Raw genomic sequence first — 20,950 nt, 5'->3', positions numbered from 1 at the left:
CCGTCGGACACGCTGCGAGTCAGATGTGGGAGAAAGGAGCTAAGTCTGCACCATACCTGGAAGATGCTGAATGTGTTACATAGCGGCATTTGTTTCAAACAGCAGAGATTGGTGATGTTAACCCTTTAAATACCTTACATTTCTCGTCTGATCATGGGGTGCTGATTGGTTGCCATGGCTGATGGGGCCGGCTGCAGGCCGCTGTGCCTGCCATGCTAGTAGTCCGATGAAGCCTAGCCACCAGGTAGGCTTCCAAAGAGTTCTTGATTCCCTCCATATAATGAAATACTTTAAAAAACCATGTAACCTGGTCATTTTTATTGCACAGTGAACTCAGTAGGAACAAAACCCAAAAATCAATGTTTGAATTGCAATTTTTTCACATGTTTATCCCATTTAGAAATTTTTACAATTTTTCAGTATATTTCATAGTAAAATAGGAGGTGTTATTCAAAACTGCAAACCATACTGCATATATAAAACCCTCATGAGGCTGTGTCAACAGAAAAATAAAAAAATTATGGCCCACGGAAGAAGGGAAGGAGAAACAAAAATTGCAAATAATTGGCTGCAGCAGATGAGGGATTAAACTGTATAATAAAGATTTCAATATGTGCCCAAAATCCTATATTTATTTTTACTTTAAAATAGAGTATACATGTGATCTAAAATTTTTCTGCTTTGAATGATTGGATAAGTGACATTATACATTTTTATAGCATGTATGTTATTTATTTTTTTAAGAAATCAAATAAAGTAAACAAGCAGTTAACAATTAATTATTGGATGTGCAGAATTTCTGAGGCTTAAAAATACGTTGACACAACAATTCTTGTGCTATTCCAAAACATCAGTCATCGTGTCTCAGATTGATTTACTATATTCAATAGTTTTTTGGTTCAGAAGAGCACATCAGTGTCCTTTGAAACTAAAGGTTTTTCAGACCACTTACCTTTATTACTTAGAACACAAGGATATTTGATAACAAAACTTCCCCTGTAAAAATATTAAGAAACTAAAGGTGAAATTGTTAATATCAAAGCCTTCTTTAAAATCAATTATGGGTCCTCCTACCTTTAGTTCTTTGGGATGACTTTAAGGCTTAATTATTTTAGTGAACATATCCTCAACCATTCAGATCTTGTACAGCACCAGCATACGTATCATAGTAAATATATAATTGACACCTACAGAGTGAATATATTTTTCACCCACTTTACCTTATCGTGAACCTTTGACATGATCATCCTAGGACTTTTAAGGCTGGTTCTGACAGAGGACAGGTGCTTAGGTTTCAATAAGGATTATCCAGAGTTGCCTCAAGTTGGTCAGATTTTTTCTACTTCTCTTGACTGAGTTCCAGCATCCAGTATCTATTGTTTCCTCTGCTACTCCTGACTTCCATACTACAACCTGTGTTATTTCCAAGCTCAGTCTAACTTATAAGGTATTTTCCACACCAGCCTCTTGCCAAGCAAATTACAGCCTTCTCTGAACTGTTCTTGGTCCCGTTCACACCTTATCTCTGCAATCAAGGTTTTACATCACTTCAAGTGTATCTTCAGTTTGCATTTTCTTCTTTAATTAGATTGCTAATACTAAACATTGCCCTGCTGGAAGATATCAGACTGCATTTACTTCTCTGTTACATCACTGATATTAACCATTGCCCTGCTAGACAAAAAAATACAGACTACATCTACTTCTTTGTTACATTGCTGCTGATCACTATTGCCCTCCTGTAAGTTACCAGATTGGATTTTCTTCTCTGTTATATAATTTCTAATAACCATTACCCTGCTGGTAGATACAACACTTCATTCATTTCTCAGTCACTTCTGTGTTTAACCATTGCCTTGATGGAAGTTGCCAGACTTCATTCCTTTGATTAACTGCTGCTACCCTGTTGGAAGATACAAGCTTCCTGTACAGTTAATGAATTATTCTTCATCCATGCTACCTGCTCTGCTTGTTTGTTTGCCGTCTTGCATATCTTTCTATCCCGGTCCTCACTGTTCTAGATGCTGTCCATCAACATCCACCACACTGTACAGTTGCCTCTGGTCTGCGCTACTCATCCTTACCTATGGCTTAGAGAGTCCACCTAACAAGGTGAACTCATAGCAATTTTAAAATTTCAACATAGAAGAATGAGCATAAAAGGGTGAAATATCAATATTGTAGTAAGATTTTATGTGGCAGAAGGCACAGGATTAGTTGATCAATTCTTTAAGCGGATCCTTCATCATTCTATGCTGACCTATGTAAGGGTACCATAGCACATGGATAGATAAGATCTTCTGTTAGCTGAATTAGCACAAAAAGATTTGTGCCATTTGCCTAAAATGAACAGAGAATTCACTGGATATATAGTTTATGAGTCAGATGTACTTATGACAAAAGCACTTTTTTATGGCCATCCTCAGATTGAAGGTTATCTACATATCTACAGCAACCAAGCAAGCATTCATGGGGTCGCGGGAAGAGACAAGGGAGCATTACCTTCATGTACAGACCAATTGTTTTTTAGGCCATTTTGGCTAATAGAAGAGCAGACCTATCTTCAAACTATCTTGCCCTTATACATGGCAGCATAATCTGATGACAGATCTGTTTTGAAGTAAATAATGTTTAGAGTTGGATATATCCAGTAAACTACTAACATATAGATCTAATAATTAACATTATTCTTCTGGGACCATAGCTAGCAGGGTAATATTATAAAAGACTTATATCTAAAAGCTCAAGTACTCCACAATATTAATAATTTAAGATACTATTTTGATCCCCAGGATATCAATAAAACAGTGCAATATGCTGGATACTCCTCAGCTTCTGGTCCTGACAGCTGCCTTTTCAACTATAACAACAGTACCAAGAAGTCTTGCTGGATTAAATGCTGGAGATCTTTAATTATTCTTTTTTAATAGGCACCCTTCATAGTTCTAATTACTGTTATCCTTTTAATGAATGTATCATCTCTATTGATTTTTAATCATTTAAAGCAGATACAAACATTATTTTTTCAAATCTGTTTCTTACTTTCAGTTTGTATTCGGATGATATTTTCTGTACATGACTTTGGGGACAGTAATCTTGCATTCAGTTATGGGCATTATTATAATTATTTTTATTTTAAAGCCCTATTGATTCCAAGGCATTGTACATGTGAAGAGGGTTTACATAGAAAATACATATGTAAATTGCAATTACCAAACAGTGACAGACTGGTACAAAGAAGGAGTGGACCCTGCCGTCACAAGCTTACAATCAACAGGATAATGGGAAATAAGCAGTAGATTGCAGCAGCTCCGATGATAGTGAGGTGGCATCAGGGTTACTGCAGGCTGTTGGCTTTTCTGAAGTAATGAGTTTTTAGGTTATGTCTAAAGATTCCAAATGTGAGACACAATCTGACGTGTTCGATTGAATTCTATTGAGTGGGGGACACTCAGGAAACAATTTATAGGTCTTTGAGTGAGGATCGTATGACAGTGGAGGAGAGAAAGTCTTGTGAGGACTGGAGATGACGTGTGGCAACATATAGGGAGATTAGTTTGGAAATACAAGGAGGGGACAGATTATGGATGACATAAAAGATATGCATCAGAGATATGCATCAGAGTACTCAAAGATATTCTTCACAGTAGCCACATAAGTAGGAAGATATGAAACAATGTTCTGGAGATGTACATTGACTTCTTTGAGAGAGAGTGTTAGACATTTTCTCAGTTATATGCAGTAGCCATTGTGTAGGGAAAGTAATAGGTGAGCTGTGACCATCACCTATTGTGAATAGGGTGATCCTATCTTATCTATATGCAGTTGAAATCTTTCATTGTAATGCTGCTGTGACAATAATCAGATGATCAATGAGAAGTCATCACTACAGAATATGAAGCATCAGCCTTGTATGACAGGCTTTTAACAGCATTTTCCTAATGCAGATAGTAACATGGAAAATGTAAAAAAAAATGTTGTAAAATATTTTTAGCCAAAAATTTCATTTAAACAATTGTTCATTTTCTGTTGACACATTCCTTTTACTCATATAATGCAAATAGACATACTTGCATGCTTGGATCCACAAGTAATTAGAAAAAGTAATCAAATCAATCTAAGGATTGCATTTTCAAGTCCCAACGAACACTAAAAATTGAAGTAAAAAAATAATAATGGTAACATCATAAGGAGAAAGAAAATTAAATGGCAAAATTGCTGTTTTGTTGGTTGCAGTATGTCTTGTAAAACGAGCAGTAAAAAGATGCTTTATCAACCCCAGGTTGGGATCAATAAATCCTGATAGGTTTCTGTTCGTCCACTGTTCCTATGGATGCTGCCTCTAGCCAGCTGTTATGATGTGTAGCAACTCACTTGGGAAAGTAGGTAACACACTAAAAATTGAAACTGACCATGCAGGGTCTTGTACAGGCTGAAGATCCTGACCCCGCAGTCCCTAGTGGTTCTTGTGTGAGCTGAGATAGCCCTAACCCCAGACAAGACAATGGCAAATCAGCTCAGGCTGAAACGCCTTCACGTTCCTCCTAAAGAACCGGAGAGCAGATAAGATAGAGCAAATTACTTACAGAAAGAAAAGTGTGCTGAAATACAAAAGAGATCCCAGAGTAACTAAAGCAATCCACAAAATACAAAATAAAGGATTATTACGTACTGTTAGAGAATATTCCGCCAACTTCCTAAAAAGAAACAAAAGATAGGTGCAGGGTAAAGGACAAAAATAACAGAGATATAAACCCTAACTAATCTTTCACTGACTGGCTTAAACTATAGAAATATGGTCATAAATCCAAATTAGTCTATCACCAGCAGGAAATACCAGCAGGGGGAAAGTATATAAAGCCGCACCCGAAAGATGATAGGGCAGAAAAAAAGAGTAAATGAAAACACCTGTTACCCTAAAAAGACTGAAGCAAGGATAACAGAATCTAAACACCTGGAGAAAAGGTGTAACTGCTGTGGCTTGGCAGAAAGAGAAGCCTACCACAAAGCACAGGCTCAAGAGTTTGAACCCAAACACATAACACCAGTGTATTCCTGTCCTTATCCTTAGTCCTGAAATTCCAGACATTGGCATCTCTACACCTGGACTTGACTAGGTAGACCCTTATAAACTACATCCAGTTTTACTTTTGGATTTGACTATGGATACTCTTTACTTGTCTCCTGCCTTGGATACCATACTCCTGTCCTGACCTCCTGGTTATTATTTCACTTTGTCTGACTATGTTCTTATCCTGTCTTTACACTCCTGCTCTGATCGCCTGTTTTTTTCTAACTTTGTCTGACTATGTTCCTTTCCTGACTCCACGCTCCTGTCCTGACTTCATGCTCCTGTCCTGACTCCATGCTCCTGTCCTGGTCCAACTTGCACTACGTTTTTTTACGTCACCCATAGTTATGACTTACTTTCACATTTTTTAATGCTTTCAAAATGACCATGTCCATGAACCATGCCTCATTTTATTCATGTCTTGAAAACACTGCTGTGTATTGCTACAACTGATGAGAATTCTAAGGGTCACAGTCTCACGATGCTCCTGCAGCAAAGTCCATACATCTTTGAAGAGGGTTGAGAGTGAAAACAAATTAATTACAAACTGATCTTTTGTACTCCTCATTACCATCTAGCCAGCACTAAATGCACAAAACTACAAGGATACATTTCCCAAGTCACAAAAATATTGATAAAATAGTTTGCCGAATATTTAGGTATCGTATATAGGTACAGTACAGACCAAAAGTTTGGACACACCTTCTCATTTAAAGATTTTTCTGTATTTTCATGACTATGAAAATTGTACATTCACACTGAAGGCATCAAAACTATGAAGTAACACATGTGGAATTATATACTTAACAAAAAAGTGTTAAACAACTGAAAATATGTCTTATATTCTTGGTTCTTCAAAGTAGCCACCTTTTGCTTTTATGACTGCATTGCACACTCTTGGCATTCTCTTGATAAGCTTCAAGAGGTAGTCACCGGAAATGGTCTTCCAACAATCTTGAAGGAGTTCCCAGAGACGCTTAGCACTTGTTGGCCCTTTTGCCTTCACTCTGCGGTCCAGCTCACCCCAAACCATCTCGATTGGGTTCCGGTCTGGTGACTGTGGAAGCCAGGTCATCTGGCGTAGCACCCCATCACTCTCCTTCTTGGTCAAATAGCCCTTACACAGCCTGGAGGTGTGTTTGGGGTCATTGTTCTGTTGAAAAATAAATGATGGTCCAACTAAAGGCAAACCGGATGGAATAGCATGCCGCATCAAGATGCTGTGGTAGCCATGCTGGTTTGGTATGCCTTCAATTTTGAGTAAATCCCCAACAGTGTCACCAGCAAAGCACCCCCACACCATCATACCTCCTCCTCCATGCTTCATGGTGGGAACCAGGCATGTAGAGTCCATCTGTTCACGTATTCTGCGTTGCACAAAGACTCGGTAGTTGGAACCAAAGATCTCAAATTTGGACTCATAAGACCAAAGCACAGATTTCCACTGGTCTAATGTCCATTCCTTGTGTTCTTTAGCCCAAACAAGTCTCTTCTGCTTGTTGCCTGTCCTTAGCAGTGGTTTCCTAGCGGCTATTTTACCATGAAGGCCTGCTGCACAAAGTCTCCTCTTAACAGTTGTTGAAGAGATGTGTCTGCTGCTAGAACTCTGTGTGGCATTGACCTGGTCTATAATCTGAGCAGCTGTTAACCTGCGATTTCTGAGGCTGGTGACTTGGATAAACATATCCTCAGAAGCAGAGGTGACTCTTTGTCTTCCTTTCCTGGGGCGGCCCTCATGTGAGCCAGTTTCTTTGTAGCGCTTGATGGTTTTTGCAATTGCACTTGGGGACACTTTCAAAGTTTTCCCAATTTTTCGGACTGACTGACCTTCATTTCTTATAGTAATGATGGGCACTCATTTTTCTTTACTTAGCTGCTTTTTTCTTGCCATAATACAAATTCTAACAGTCTATTCAGTAGGACTATCAGCTGTGTATCCACCAGACTTCTACACAACTGATGGACCCAACCCCATTTATAAGGCAAGAAATCCCACTGCCAGGGCACACCTGTGAAGTGAAAACCATTTCCGGTGACTACCTCTTGAAGCTCATCAAGAGAATGCCAAGAGTGTGCAAAGCAGTCATCAAAGCTAAAGGTGGCTACTTTGAAGAACCTAGAATATAAGACATATTTTGAGTTGTTTCACACTTTTTTGTTAGGTATATAATTCCACATGTGTTAATTCATAGTTTTGATGCCTTCAGTGTGAATGTACAATTTTCATAGTCATGAAAATACAGATAAATCTTTAAATGAGAAGGTGTGTCCAAACTTTTGGTCTGTACTGTATATAAAGGTACCTCACTAATGCTATTGAAACCTCTAAATGTTCTATTTCAAAGGTATTCTTGGTTTATGAATATGAAAATCTGGGAATAATACACATACATTTTATGTCTTTTGGAAGGGGATTAAACAGGCACATCCTTCACCCATTATTTATCTTCTTGCACTTAGATTTGGGGCTGGAATGTTTCATGCCAAAATTTTATTTTTGCTGTGTGTGTGAAGCATGCTACTTTAATAAAGTTACCACATTCTTAGTTTTTAATTTTATTTCAGGAAGTTAAATACTGCACGAATAGAAAGTTTTGCAATTAAATGTGAAAATCATCTAAACGTCATGTTACATTTCCTTATTCACCTTAATTAAGACATATTCTGTGAGTGCAAAGGAAATGCTTTAGTACACCTAGCATTCAGATCATCTCCCTTACTTGCTTATCAAAGCAGTGAGCTTATCATAACTGTGCTAGGAATGAATAGAGATGTGCCTGTATAATTGTTCTTTTGTCTTGTGTTTGAATTATGTATGATATATATGTATATATCTAAAGATGTAGCACTTGCCAAATGAACATTCATTGTTCAGCAATGTTGGTTTGGTGTGAAAGAACAATCATGCAACAGTTGCAGTTGTGCGAGTTTAATTCTGGCCACATCTGTATATACATACATAATATTGTGCATGCCAGCCTCGTACTACTAAGTTATGGATTCCTCAAGACCTCTGAATTTTTCCTGTGTTATCTAGCACAGTAGAGTTTTTTGGCATTTTTTTTTCTATGGTTGGGGACTTATTTTTCAGCACAACCCACAAATTCTTAATTGAACTGAGAACTGTGGAATTTGGAGGTTAAGTGACCTGCTAGGTAGCCTTCTTCCCATAATGATGTAAACATAAATGTAATTTATCAGACCAGACCACCTTTTCCATCTTTTCTTTCTCCAGTATTGAAGCTCCCATTATTATTTTAGGTGCTTTACATGGAGGAAAGGGGTCAACATGGGCACTATGACCAATCTACCGCTAAGACTTTAGCCCGTATGCAGCACATTATGATAAAACTTTTTAGTAGAGCTAACATGAACTTTTTCAGCAACCTGTAATACTGTAGCTCTCCAGAGGGATCAATACAGAGAGGCTACCATGCTCTCTCCATGTTTATCAATGAGCCGTATGTGCCCACCATCGCATTGTCCCCAGTTCACCAGTTCTTCCTTAGATCTCCATTTTTCATGTTTCTAATGCATCAACTTCAAGAGCTGTGTGTTAATTTGTTGTCCAAAATAGACCAACCATTGACAGTTGCCATTGTATTGAGATCATTGCTAATGAACATCAAATGAACATAATTACTGAAATATCACTGGGGCTCTATTATAAAGAATGAGGATTTCAATTCTAAATATCAGTAGGGGGAATCTCTTTCTCTTCAAATACCAAGACTCCTATATAGCTGGTGATAGTGCATTTTTTGGAGTTAGTGTCCATTGCTTCTTAACTACAGTAGATTGTGTTAACTCAGCATTATAGGGCAACTGGCACTTCATTCTTGAAATTAACACCTGGTGAACATTTGTCAAGGGCTCGAAAAATAATTTTGGAGTTACTTGATAAGTTAATGATATCATAATCCATAAGAAGTCATAGGTGCAGGGCATTATGGGTAGGTCTGCATGGCATCGCAAAATGACGTTAGCTTGCTCTATGATGATTCACCAATGTTGGAAACAGTGATTTTTAATGTTTTTTTGTGAACCGTGAATAAAATCTCAAATTTGCATGAAACTATGAATTTCAGAAAATTTTACTTTAACTGAATCCTCCATGGATCGATATGCTCATCTCTATATGTGAGCATTTTTGTGTCTCCATCTTCTTCATCACAAAGACCTTATTCACATGGGTCTCAACACTAACATTATATCTGTAAGAGGGAGACTGGCTTATCTCTCTAGAACTACCCTCTGCATATTATATCAAGAAAAAACATCCATATTAAAGCAGTTAACATTTCTATTGAGAAACTTCAGGCATCAGAGTTTCACTGCATTCCCACATCCGAGCACTCATAGATATGATGCGTCCCCTGGGGCGGAAGCTGGGCCAGTCCTTCTTGGGGTAGTCACGGTAGCAGTGACCCGGTCCGTGACTCCGGGCGGTCAAATAAAATAAAGAGGAATAAAGTTTTTGGGACAATGTTCGTGACGCCACCCGTGCTATGCGGCTAGGTGTTATGATCTGCAACAGGTACTAAGGAAAGATAGGGAAAAGCTGTCCCTACAGTAAGACTAAGCTGAATCCCTACGATGTAGCGGGCTGCCTGTTCCTTGCGAACAGACCCGCCTTTGTCCTCGGCTAGTCTGAACGAAGACCTATAGAATAAGGGGAGGGGTCCCTAAAAGAACTAAGGACTGGGACAAAAATGGGACACCTCCTAAACAGAGAAGTTGTTGCAGAACACCAAAAGACAAACTGACAAAAATGTACTAGAGGTCCCAGAAGGACCAAGCGAACTGACAGAGAAAGGCACCGAAGCACCTGGCTAGAGAAACAGTCAAACACTGAAGTCCAGCACAGCCAAAAAGGCGTAGCTGGAATATAAAGGCAGATGGACACGTGACCGCAAAACTCAAGATGGAAAAAAACAAACAGGAGGGTTCTAACAGGTGTGGCCGCCGCTGTGGTGCAGATCCACTGGGGCTGATGGTGACGCAGCAGATTTGATTCAGCTCTCCATGGGCAGAGCTAAGCTCCAGGGCAGTATAAATGATTTTATGAGGTAGATGTTGTCAGCAGGGTCAGTGTAGCGCAATGTAGGTGACACAGTAACATGTCAAGGACACAGTGGGGTGCAGTCTTCAGGTTTTACTCACAGTTGTAAAGTTTCCTGTGTCCACCAGGAAAGTGATCCAGCCAACTCTCAGATATCTTGGAAGCACTTAAATGGGACCCATTTCTGTGTACTTCTCCAGGTCGTCTCTCTGTGCTGGCTCTCTCCCTCCTGCCCTGCGCCTCACACACAATGTCCCAAGTCAATGGCCGCGGGCATTGTCGGGTGACGTCCGGTTGGTCCCCTTGGTCCTATATGGCCACCTTTTTGGCGATTGTGTGTGGAATTGTGTGGCTCCTGAAAGCCCTACCCTGGGAGATGAGGACTCGGAGACGGGTCCTATGTTGTTGATGGGGGGTGCAGCCGTGGCCCGGACCCGCTCCGTGCCCAGGGCCGTCACACTAAAAAGAGATGGTATGGGCTTGTCCGGGTTGAGTGGCTGATCTTGACTACGCCACCTGTGGCACCTGTTGAAGGCCACCAGCGCTGCTGCAGTCCGCTGAGGCATGGTGATATTGCAGCTGTCATTGTTACTACTCCCCACAGGCGGAGAAGGGCCTCAGGGCAGAGAGACAGGATGGAGGGGGTAGTAGTCCAGGAGGTCTGGTGTTGCGTAGTGAGGTGTAATGCAGAATAAAGAGTCCGTAGGCCATAGGGGTTAACTTCCAGGGTTTTTACTCACGTTGTAGAGTACAGCTGCAAGGCTTCTCCCTGCTCCTCGCGGAGTTCTGCGGTCACCAGAGACGGGGGGGTCCGACAACCTCCAAGTAAGTCCAGTGTTCAATCAGGACCCCGCACCAGAGTGTTCCTAGACTACAGACCGGGTCCTCTTTCCTGTCTGTGTGTGTAGATAGGCCGGGTCTCCCTCTGAACTCCTCTCAGAAAAAGGGCACGGGTGGCAGCTCCGCTCCTTCCGTTACCCGGTGGGATCCTCAGGGCCTACCGGACTTTCCTGATCAGGACATGGAGTAGCAAGGTCGGGTGTCGGGGACCGGTACCCCTCTTGCAGCCGGAATCCCTCTGAATATATCAGGTTGGCGAGGACAGGTGGCGTATATCGCTCCGTCTGCATCCTCCCTGGGATCCATTTGTGGTGGAGCTACACTCTTAAGCTCCGGGCCTTCTTGGTCATGGTCCTTGACCGGGCTGAGACATACATTATCTGCAGCTTGCCCCTCGATCCAAGGCCAAGGTACTAGGGCTGTGTCTCCATCCGATTCAGGCCCACACAGGATCCACGTTCAGGGTAGGAGGTCACAGTAGAACAGTCAAAGAACCATCATGGGACAGACTTAAGGACAGCCTGACGGGCTGATGGACAGAAAGGACCGAAAGGAAAAGACCATGAACCAAGATGGCTGTTTACTAATATGAAATTTGAAGTGTTACTAAAATGTGAGTCCTCCACCCTCACCCACTAAATGGTTCCCCTATCTCTTGGTTCCCCAGTCTCCCGATAACCAGGAGGGGCAGCACCTAGTGCATTCTGGCCCCCTCTGGTGGGAGAAGTGTGGTGTTGGATGTGAAAGAAGGGTCCTGAACATTATGTGGTTACAGCACATGAAATACTGCAACCTCCGGTTTGCTAGCAGAGCCCTAAAGTACTCCACTAGGCTGGGGCCGGTCCCCTACTGCGGCCTGATCCCTCCATGTCAGCGTGAATTCGGGCGCACCGGTGGCAACCCGCACTCGCCGTGCCCCTGGGATCCCTTCTCTCTCTCTCTGGAGCCCTCCTTACTGCTCCGGTCTTCTCTCCTCACTTTCCTCCTGGGCCTCTCTGACTGGGCCCTACTCCTCCCTTGCTCCCCTGAGCAGCACTGAACTCTTTCAGAACTCCTGCTCCGAGCACTGGAACAGGAGACTGGCCTCAGCCAGAACTCTCCACTGAACTGCTTCTAGCTCTTTCCACCCCAGCTTTTATACTCTTCTGTCTGTGCTCCCCTAAACTACTTCCTCCAACCACCTCCTCTACTTAGTTCCACCCTCCAGACAGGGACCAGGGACTGTGCTCTCCATTAGGAGCAATCTCGCCCTCTTATGAAGTGGTGTAGTGTTGGATGTGAGTGTGTGGGTCCCAGGTAGTGCTCCCTCCTTACCTGAGAGAGGGGTACCACACCTCTGGATGAGATGCAGTAACTCTGTGGCAACTGGACCCGCAGGGACGCCACAGATATATATGAGACTCTCAAGTTTGAGTCATGAAACCCGTGGGCTTTCTGTGCATTATGGTTCCTGCATTAAAGCAAATTTTCCCTCAAACTTTAAAGGCATTTTAATGCCAAATTTTAAAGTGAATTTCCATCTTCAAAGGTTCCAATTTCCAAATCCTCTGCATTGACATTGAGTAATATAATTAAGTCTAGTCTTCATGCATCTGCCATTAGAATGTACTTGGGACATAACTGTGTACTGCTTATACATTGATCTCAGCAATAAAACAGTATTTAATAGGCTTATTAAGAGATCTGAATGTATTTTCAGAAAAATTGGGAACAAACAATTAATCTGCATACAATTTTGTTTAAATCATGTTTTTATGTTACATTTTTTATGTTTTCTTTATTATTCATATCACTAAATTAAAAAAAGAACACATTCATCACCTGGCCTGATGTTAAACTTCTAACTCTTGTTCTTTATAGCAGCCAGTAAGCAAAAATGTATTTGTATAGAAACATTTTCTGAGCATGAACTTTGATATGGATACAGGTCATTGTAATGGTCGACCCTTTACAATGACCTGTATCCATATCAAAGTGAGGCGGAGCTGTGATACTACCTGTGAAATTTGGATTCTGTGTTATTTATTGTATGTAGAGGCTTTACCTGCCATTGCAATCATGTCTGTGATAGTAATGTGACTGCAGAAAACCCATTTATACAAAACAGGAAGTGTTAGTCTAGTATCAGTGTTTTTTATGTAGATAGTGCTGTAGAAAATGGTGGGAAAAAAAATAAGATTAAAAATTAAAAATAAAAGTTTGACTAAAACATTAGGTTCTTCTCTGATTACACATTCTCTTTAAAGCGAACCTGTCTTGTGCTGTAATATAATGCTATTAACCTGCAGATATTGGGTTAATATGCAGGTTAAATGCATTCTGACACCATGCAGCGCCCACACTGAGAGCCACGCTGCTGGAAGGAAATGAACTTTATTCTTCCCGACAGCCTCACTCTTTCAGTCATGGGGGTGGCACTGGCATGGTTTCAGTCACCAGCCTGTGCATAGAGAGTGGTTGCTATAATCTCACCCCTGGCACTGACTGACAGCCGGCTCTAATGCTGATCCTGCTGTCAGTCGGTGCCAGGGGGTGCAGTTACAGAGCGGTGATTGAAACTGTGCCAGCACCACCACTTTGACTGAACGCCAGGGGAAGTAATGTTCATTTACTCCCAGCAGTGGAGCTCTCAGTGTGGGCGCTACTTGTTGTCAGAATGTTATTAAACTATTAACCCCATATCTGCAGGTTAATAGTGTTATTTTACATGAAGGTCATCTTTAAAATATTCTCCTGTGGTTAAAAAAAATCAAGTAGTTATTATTAGCTTACCTACATAGAATGCAGTTTAGCTGTCAAATCTGAGCCCTGGTGCCTGGGAGTGGGGGCTTACAGGTTCCTCTCCCACACAAGAAGATACCGGTATTATAAATGACACATGAAACAGTAGGGGGGGACCTATCATTTTGCTTCTACTATGTAACAGGTGAGGTGAGGAATCCGGTCAGAGAAATGATTGTTTTGTCAGACTACATTGTAACACTGCATTAAAGAAGCATTCAGAAAGCCCTCAGAAATGTTCTGCTGCTGATGGTGAGTGGGCTTAAATGACATCTACTGTAATATATTGAGAACAAAAGTAATTTTCATGAATAATAGTTTGGATGAAAACTCTGCTACAATTTACTTACAAATTATACAGTAGGTGAAAATAACTATAATTTGCCTTAAAATGTGCTAAATTTCTATTCATTCTTTATCTACTTAGGACCTTTTCTGTGATTCAGAAACACAGCTTAACATGCATTAAAGAGCATTTACTATAAACATTTAGCATAACAATAACCAGCTTTTAAGCGGTGATGTGCAGCAGAAGTGTGCATGCAATGTGAATGCAATAACATTTTGTTAAAATGTAATGCATGTTCATATTCAGATGGCAAAAAAAGCAGACCAAAACAAAAGTGTGCATGAGGAAAAATGAATTTTTTACTGATAAATAAGTATTATAGGTTCAGCAAACATATGTTGGGGACATGATTTTATGGAAATTAATGTATAAATTAATAACAATAGAGAACTTCTATATAGTATGTACCAATTGGGTGTGTTGGAATTTATGTAATGTGTAAATTAAGAACTTTCTTTGCATTGGTAGACCATTTTGTTTGGTCCCTTAAGTAAAAATCTGCAAACTTCAGATATTAGACCTGAAAAAGCTTGACCTGCTATTTTGTTTGTGAAATTAGGTTAGGCGGATTTTTAAACCATGTTTTATATAGGCAATTTTAATATAGCAAGAGGAAGTAATCTACTGTTACTTACTCCGCATCCTGACCCGCATCCTGACCCTTGGACTTCACTTGCCATAACAGCAAATTGCGGTGACACAATTTTTGTTCTGGAAGGAACTATAGTTCAGCTAAGTGTATTAGTGTTGCTGATGATTGTAGTGCCTCTCAGCAGGGCTGTGTGTTTTGCTACTGACAAACTTATTTTGGCTGATCAGTATGTGGCACCCTGCATAGTCAAGCGTCACAAATATCTGTGAACTCTGATAGTGTGAGAAGCCAGTTCTTCAGCCATTTTTTAAGGGCTATTGTGAAGTCTGGTGGTTAGCAGAAAGAGATGGGTGGTGCAGGAGGCTAGCCAGTGCCTTTCTGTGGTCGTTGTCAGGACAACAGTGAAATATGTGCAGCCACATGGGACATAGTGTCCTGCGCGGTTTAAGTGTCCAACTGTCAGACAACATCAGTTAGGGATCAGACGAGGGGTGTCTATGGAGGATCCTTAGTTGTCAGTGGTGGGAAGAGAGCTAAGGTACTTTCCTGTAAGCCTGAGGAGTCATGGATGCCAAGGTCCAGGTTTAGGGGAGAAGTTTACTGCACATATAGTGCAGTGGGAGTGAGGAGACCTACTACATATTGCTGGAAAAGAGCTGGGTTCATCACACCATGAGGGGCTGTTGGCTTAGTGTACTGAATAACTGTGGAGAGCTGTAATCTTCATCATCATCATCAACTGCTCCGGTAAAAGCGAATTTATTTTCCTGTTGCACCTGAAGTCAGAACATTACATATTGAGACGGGCTGATCCTACATCCCTTCCACAATTTTCCCCTTTTTATTCTGCTGAGGACGGCCTGCCGGCAGACGAGACCTCCGTTATAGTTGGCCGCCATTAGGCCGACTCAGACAAGTAGGTGTAGTTGTTTTTTTCTACTGTGACAAATAGAGCAACCCCACACCTTAATTGAACTTTAATCAGTCTGTTGGGAGTTGCTAATTATTATTTTGTTTAACCCTATACGTTTGGTGGTTTATGCCTACTGTTTTATCCTGATCCTGACACAGCTTGTGAATCCGATTTTTTCTGATTCCTCTAACCTTGACCACAGCATGTTTGACTATGTATTTACTGACTTACTTATACCTGACCTCATCCGTTCCTCTGACTTTTGACTTGACACATCTTCTTGACACTCAAGTTATTGACCAGACTACTTTTACTACTCTTGCCTTAAGCTAACTCCCTGGCCAGAAGCTACTTTGTGAGTGCAACCCAAGTGGCCCTGTAGTAAGTCCAGATCCCAGTATAGGTTTTAAACTATGAAGGCCTGGTTGACTCTGGGACCTGCTAAGTAGAGTGGCTTGCACCAAGTCTGTCCAAAGTAGCCTGATGGCCTCAGATAAATCTTCACACCCACATCCAGTTTTGCAACACTTGTTTATCTTTTATACTCAAGTTTAGACAATATAATTACACTTTATTATTTATTATGCTGTGCAATATTTATATTTAATAATGTTTCTTATTTTGTCACAGTAAACATTTTCTACAGAGATGTACCTTTTGTTTTATTAAAAGTGCTTGACTCCATGACTCCATTTCATGACTATGATTATTTTTAAACTCATGGTCTAATAAAAAGGTTTTTTACCTTCTTGTTTCAATATGATATAAATAGTGTTAACCCTGCAGTCCATATTTATGTATAGATGTGCCCCTAAAGCACATTGTAAGTGTAGTAACTAACTTTTGCATGAAAACAATAGATATGCTACTGTACTATATGATAAAACATTTGAGAGAATACTATTATACAACCAGTAAACTACATATATATACTGTATAAATATATATTTTTTTTAGGTTATGGAATTGGTCTACCCCCCAACTCTCCTTTGACGTCAAACATATCTGAATTGGTCAGTCAGTATAAATCAAGTGGATACATGGACATGCTTCATGATAAGTGGTATAAAGTGGTACCTTGTGGGAAGAGAAGTTTTGCGGTCACAGAGGTAAGTTACTTAAGAACATTATTTATTTATTTAAATTTAAATTTTATTTTTAAATGTTTGTCTCATGATCACAACCTCTTTCCTAATGTTCTTTTAGGAAATATGAATCTCAAGAAGAGAGTGTACCCTCTGGCAGAAAAAGTGTCCTCTGGCAGAGACTGATCATGCATTATGAGGCTTCTTTAATGGCCAGCATGCAATACTACATTGTGTTGCCCAAAAAAGCATTCCCATTTTACCATGTGATGTACTGGAAAATGGGCAAAAAATTCAAAGTGCCGCAAAATTGTGAAAACACTAACCACAATTCTGCAATTGTTTTTTTGAGTTTTGTTTTTGTAGCATTCGTAAGGTGGTGACAATATAACTCTCCAGGTCCCTAAGGTTATGGTGAGACCAAACATGCATCTGTTCTTCATCTTAATTTAAGTAGTAAAAAAAAACTGTAAATTTAAAAAAATAAATTGCTGGTGTAAACATTTTCTAAAACCTGCAACATTTAAATTTTTTGATTAACCCTTTTCCGGCCCAAGGCATACTAATACGTATCTGTGCCTTAGGCCTTATGGGCTAGATATGTATCAGTACGCCTTGGCGATTTCGCCTGCACACAAGCGGTGTGGGTGAGATCGCCGCCGGGTGTCAGCTGATTTTCACAGCTGACACACGGTGCTATGTGTCCCGCACCGCTCCCTGCACATTAACCCCCAATATGCTGCGATCAATCGCAGCATTCCGGTGGAAAGAGAAGGTAAGCGCAATACTTACCTTCTCTGCAAGCATCCCATGGCGTCTGAGTCCGGTCCCGGATGTTGTCATGGTGACGAGATGTCATCATGACAACATCCGGGTCACCAGGATGCAGGAAGTTATTTTAGTCATGCGCAGTGCACGACCAAAGAAACTTCTCCCTGTGCAGCGCTGACAGGCTGCATACAACTGGGATGGTGCTGCATTCCTGAGCTATGCAGCCGATTAGGCTGCAAAAAGTGAAAGTCACATAGTGGGACAATGTGCAAAAGTAATAAAAATGTCAGAAAGTGAAAAAAAATGACAAAAAAATTGTAAAAGTATTTAAAAAAAAATGAAAATAATAATAATAAAAAAAAAGATATATATTGTACCCATAAATAAATAATCTTATGAAAAAAAAAAAATAAACCAATAAAAGTACACATTTTTGGTATCGCCTCTTCCGAAATGACCTGACCTATAAAACTGTCCCACTAGTTAACCCCTTTAGTGAACACAGTAAAAAAAAAAAAAAAAAATGAAACTTAAAATTATGCTTTTTCATCATACCGCCAAACAAAAAAACGTGATCAAAAAGATGAATGTAAAATAAAATGATACTCCTGAAAATATCATCTTGTCCTGCAAAAAACAAGTTATAGCTCTCAGAATAAAGCCATGCAAAAACAATTATTTTTTCTATAAAATAGTTTTTATTGTGTAAAAGCGCCAAAACATAAAAAAATATATAAATGTGGTACCGCTGTTAACAGACTGACCTGAAGAATACGCTGCTTTATCAATTTTACCACACGCAGAACGGCATAAAAAAAAAACCAAAAAACAATTGTTGGTTTTGGTTTATTCTGCCTCACAAAAATCAGACTAGAAAGCGATCAAAAAAGGTCACGTTCCCGAAAATAGTACCAATAAAAACATCAACTTGTCCCGCAAAAAACAAGCCATCACATGACTCTGTCGGCCGAAATATGGAAAAATTATAGCTCTCAAAATATGGCGATGCAAACACTAGTCTTTGCAAAAAAAAGGGTTTTTTAGTGTGTGACAGCTGTCAATCATAAAAACCCGATATGAATCTAGTATTGCTGTAATTGCACCGACCCAAAGAATAAAGTCGTCTAATCACTTATACCGCAGGAGGAACGGCGTAAAAAATAAACTCTAGGGTTAGGGTTGTGCTAGGGTTAGGGTTAGGGTTGGGCTGGGGTTTGGGTTGGGCAAGGGTTAGGGTTCGGCTAGGGTTAAGGTTGTGCTAGGGTTAGGGTTGGGTTAGGGTTAGGGTTGGGCTAGGGTTAGGGTTGGGCTAGAGTTAGGGTTGGGCTATGGTTAGGGTTGGGCTAGGGCTAGGGTTAGGGTTGGGCAAGGACTAGGGTTAGGGTTGTGCTAGGGTTAGGGTTAGGGTTGGGCTAGGGTTAGGGTTGGGCTAGGGTTAGGGTTGGGCTAGGGTTAGGGTTGGGCTAAGGTTAGGGTTGGGCTAGGGTTGGGTTAGGGTTGGGGTTGTATTAGGTTTGGGGCTAGGCTTGTGTTGGGGTAGGGGCTTTTTCAGAATTAAAGAAAAAAATATTATGACGATATGGCGACTAATGTTGAGCTTGCATCGGGTGCTCGGGTATGCACCGAGTATAGCGAGTGCTCGAGTGACATGCTCGAGTCTCCACCCCAAATGTTTTTCAGCTGTGTATATATATATATATATATATATATATATTTATATATATATATATATATATAGTATATAGCCAAAAAAAATCTCACCGGGATTGCCTGCCATGCACGAGCGTTCCCCACATCTTTTTTTTTTGGGTGTCTAACAACTGTGAAAAAGGTGGTTGGGGACTCAAGCATGTCACTTGATCACTCGCAATGCTTTGTGCATACCCGAGTACCCAATGCAAAGTAGCGAGCACTTGCACTCAGGACTAATGACTACTTATTCAATATGACGACCTAATGTTATCAAATTCTGTGTCGTACCTTTGGGTTCAAAATGTTCACTATACCCCTTCATAAAATCCTTGAGGGGTCTAGTTTCCAAAATGGAGTCACTTGGGGGGGTTTCCACTGTTAAGGCACATCAGGGATTCCCCAAACGCAACATGGCGTCCGCTAATTATTCAAGCAAATTTCACATTCAAAAAGTCAAATGGCGCTCATTCCCTTCCGAACCCATCCGTGAGCCCAAACAGTGGTTTTCCCCCACATATGGGGTATCAGCTTACTAAAGAGAAATTGCACAACAAATTACATGGTGCAATTTCTCCTGTTACCCTTATGAAAATCCAAAATTGGGGGCTGAAAAACATTTTTGTTGGAAAAATGTGAACATTTTATTTTTATGGCTCAGTGTTGTAAATTTCTGTGAAGCACCTGGGGGTTCAGAGTGCTCACCACACATCTAGATAAGTTCCCTGGGGGGGTTTAGTTTCCAAAATGGGGTCACTTGTGGGGGGTTTCCACTCTTTAGGCACATCAGGGGCTCTCCAAATGCAACATGGCATCAGCTAATTATTCAAGCAAATTTTACATTCAAAAAGTTAAATGGCGTTCCTTCCCTTCCGAACTCTGCCGTGCGCCCAAACAGTGGTTTTCCCCCACATATGGGGTATCAGCGTGCTCAGGAGGAATTGCACAACACATTTTAGGGTTCATTTTTTAATGATACCCTTGCGAAAATAAAAAAATTGGGGTCTAAAGTAACATTTATGTGAAAAAAAATAAATGTTCATTTTTTTCTTCCACATTCCAAAAAATCCTATGAAGCACCAGAAGGGTAAATAATAGGCTTGAGCGAGTATGTTCTGTCCGAATATGCTCGGGCTGAGCTCCGAGTATTTACAGCTGCTCGGTGATAAGGTTAAATCGCTCCCGTGTGCATGATTTGCAATTGTTTGACAGCTTTATTACATGTGAGGAATGTGTAAGAAATAGACATTCCTCCCATGTAATAAAGCTGTCAAACAGTTGCAAATCATGCACACGGGAGTGATTTAACCTTATCACCGAGCAGCTGTAAATACTCGGAGCTCGGCCCGAGCATACTCGGCAAAAGTTAATAATCTTCTTGAATGTGGTTTTGAGCACCTTGAGGGGTGCAGTTTTTATAATGGTGTCACTTTTGGGTATTTTCTGTCATAAAGGCCCCTCAAAGTCATTTCAAATATGATGTGGTCCCTAAAAAAATAGTTTTGTAAATTTTGTTCTAAAAATTAGTGATGAAGTACTTGGTACTCGCGCGATCATCTCAGTACTCGAGATGCTCGGAGCTCGCCGAGTACTTGCGAGATTTTCGGGGGGATGCTCAGGTCCCCTCCCTGCATGTTTGGTGCTCTTTAGAGCGCCAATCAACATGCAGGGATTGTCTGCCACTCACTGTAATGCCGCAGCTATGTTGGTTGTGACATTACAGTGATTGGCTGGCCGCACAGTGTCATCAGGTCTATATCGGACCTGGCGCTGCTGTGCTCGTCAGTCTACTCCGCA

General features: G+C 40.7%; 1 protein-coding gene across 2 annotated transcripts in view; it reads left to right on the top strand.

Moving 5' to 3' along the window:
- Positions 1 to 20,950, top strand: part of GRIN3A (glutamate ionotropic receptor NMDA type subunit 3A) — an 847,513-nt gene that overhangs the window by 716,900 nt on the left and 109,663 nt on the right. For both annotated transcript variants that reach the window (XM_073664672.1, XM_073664682.1), the window contains exon 7: positions 16,566 to 16,717. In XM_073664672.1, the coding sequence (XP_073520773.1) occupies positions 16,566 to 16,717 (152 nt within the window). The remainder of the gene's footprint in view (positions 1 to 16,565; positions 16,718 to 20,950) is intronic.

The sequence above is a fragment of the Phyllobates terribilis genome, unplaced genomic scaffold (assembly GCF_046119375.1).
Source record: "Phyllobates terribilis strain yellow unplaced genomic scaffold, ASM4611937v1 Scaffold_1__5_contigs__length_1240528914, whole genome shotgun sequence".
Lineage (NCBI taxonomy): Eukaryota > Metazoa > Chordata > Amphibia > Anura > Dendrobatidae > Phyllobates > Phyllobates terribilis.
This window is presented reverse-complemented; position numbering and strand designations above follow the sequence as displayed.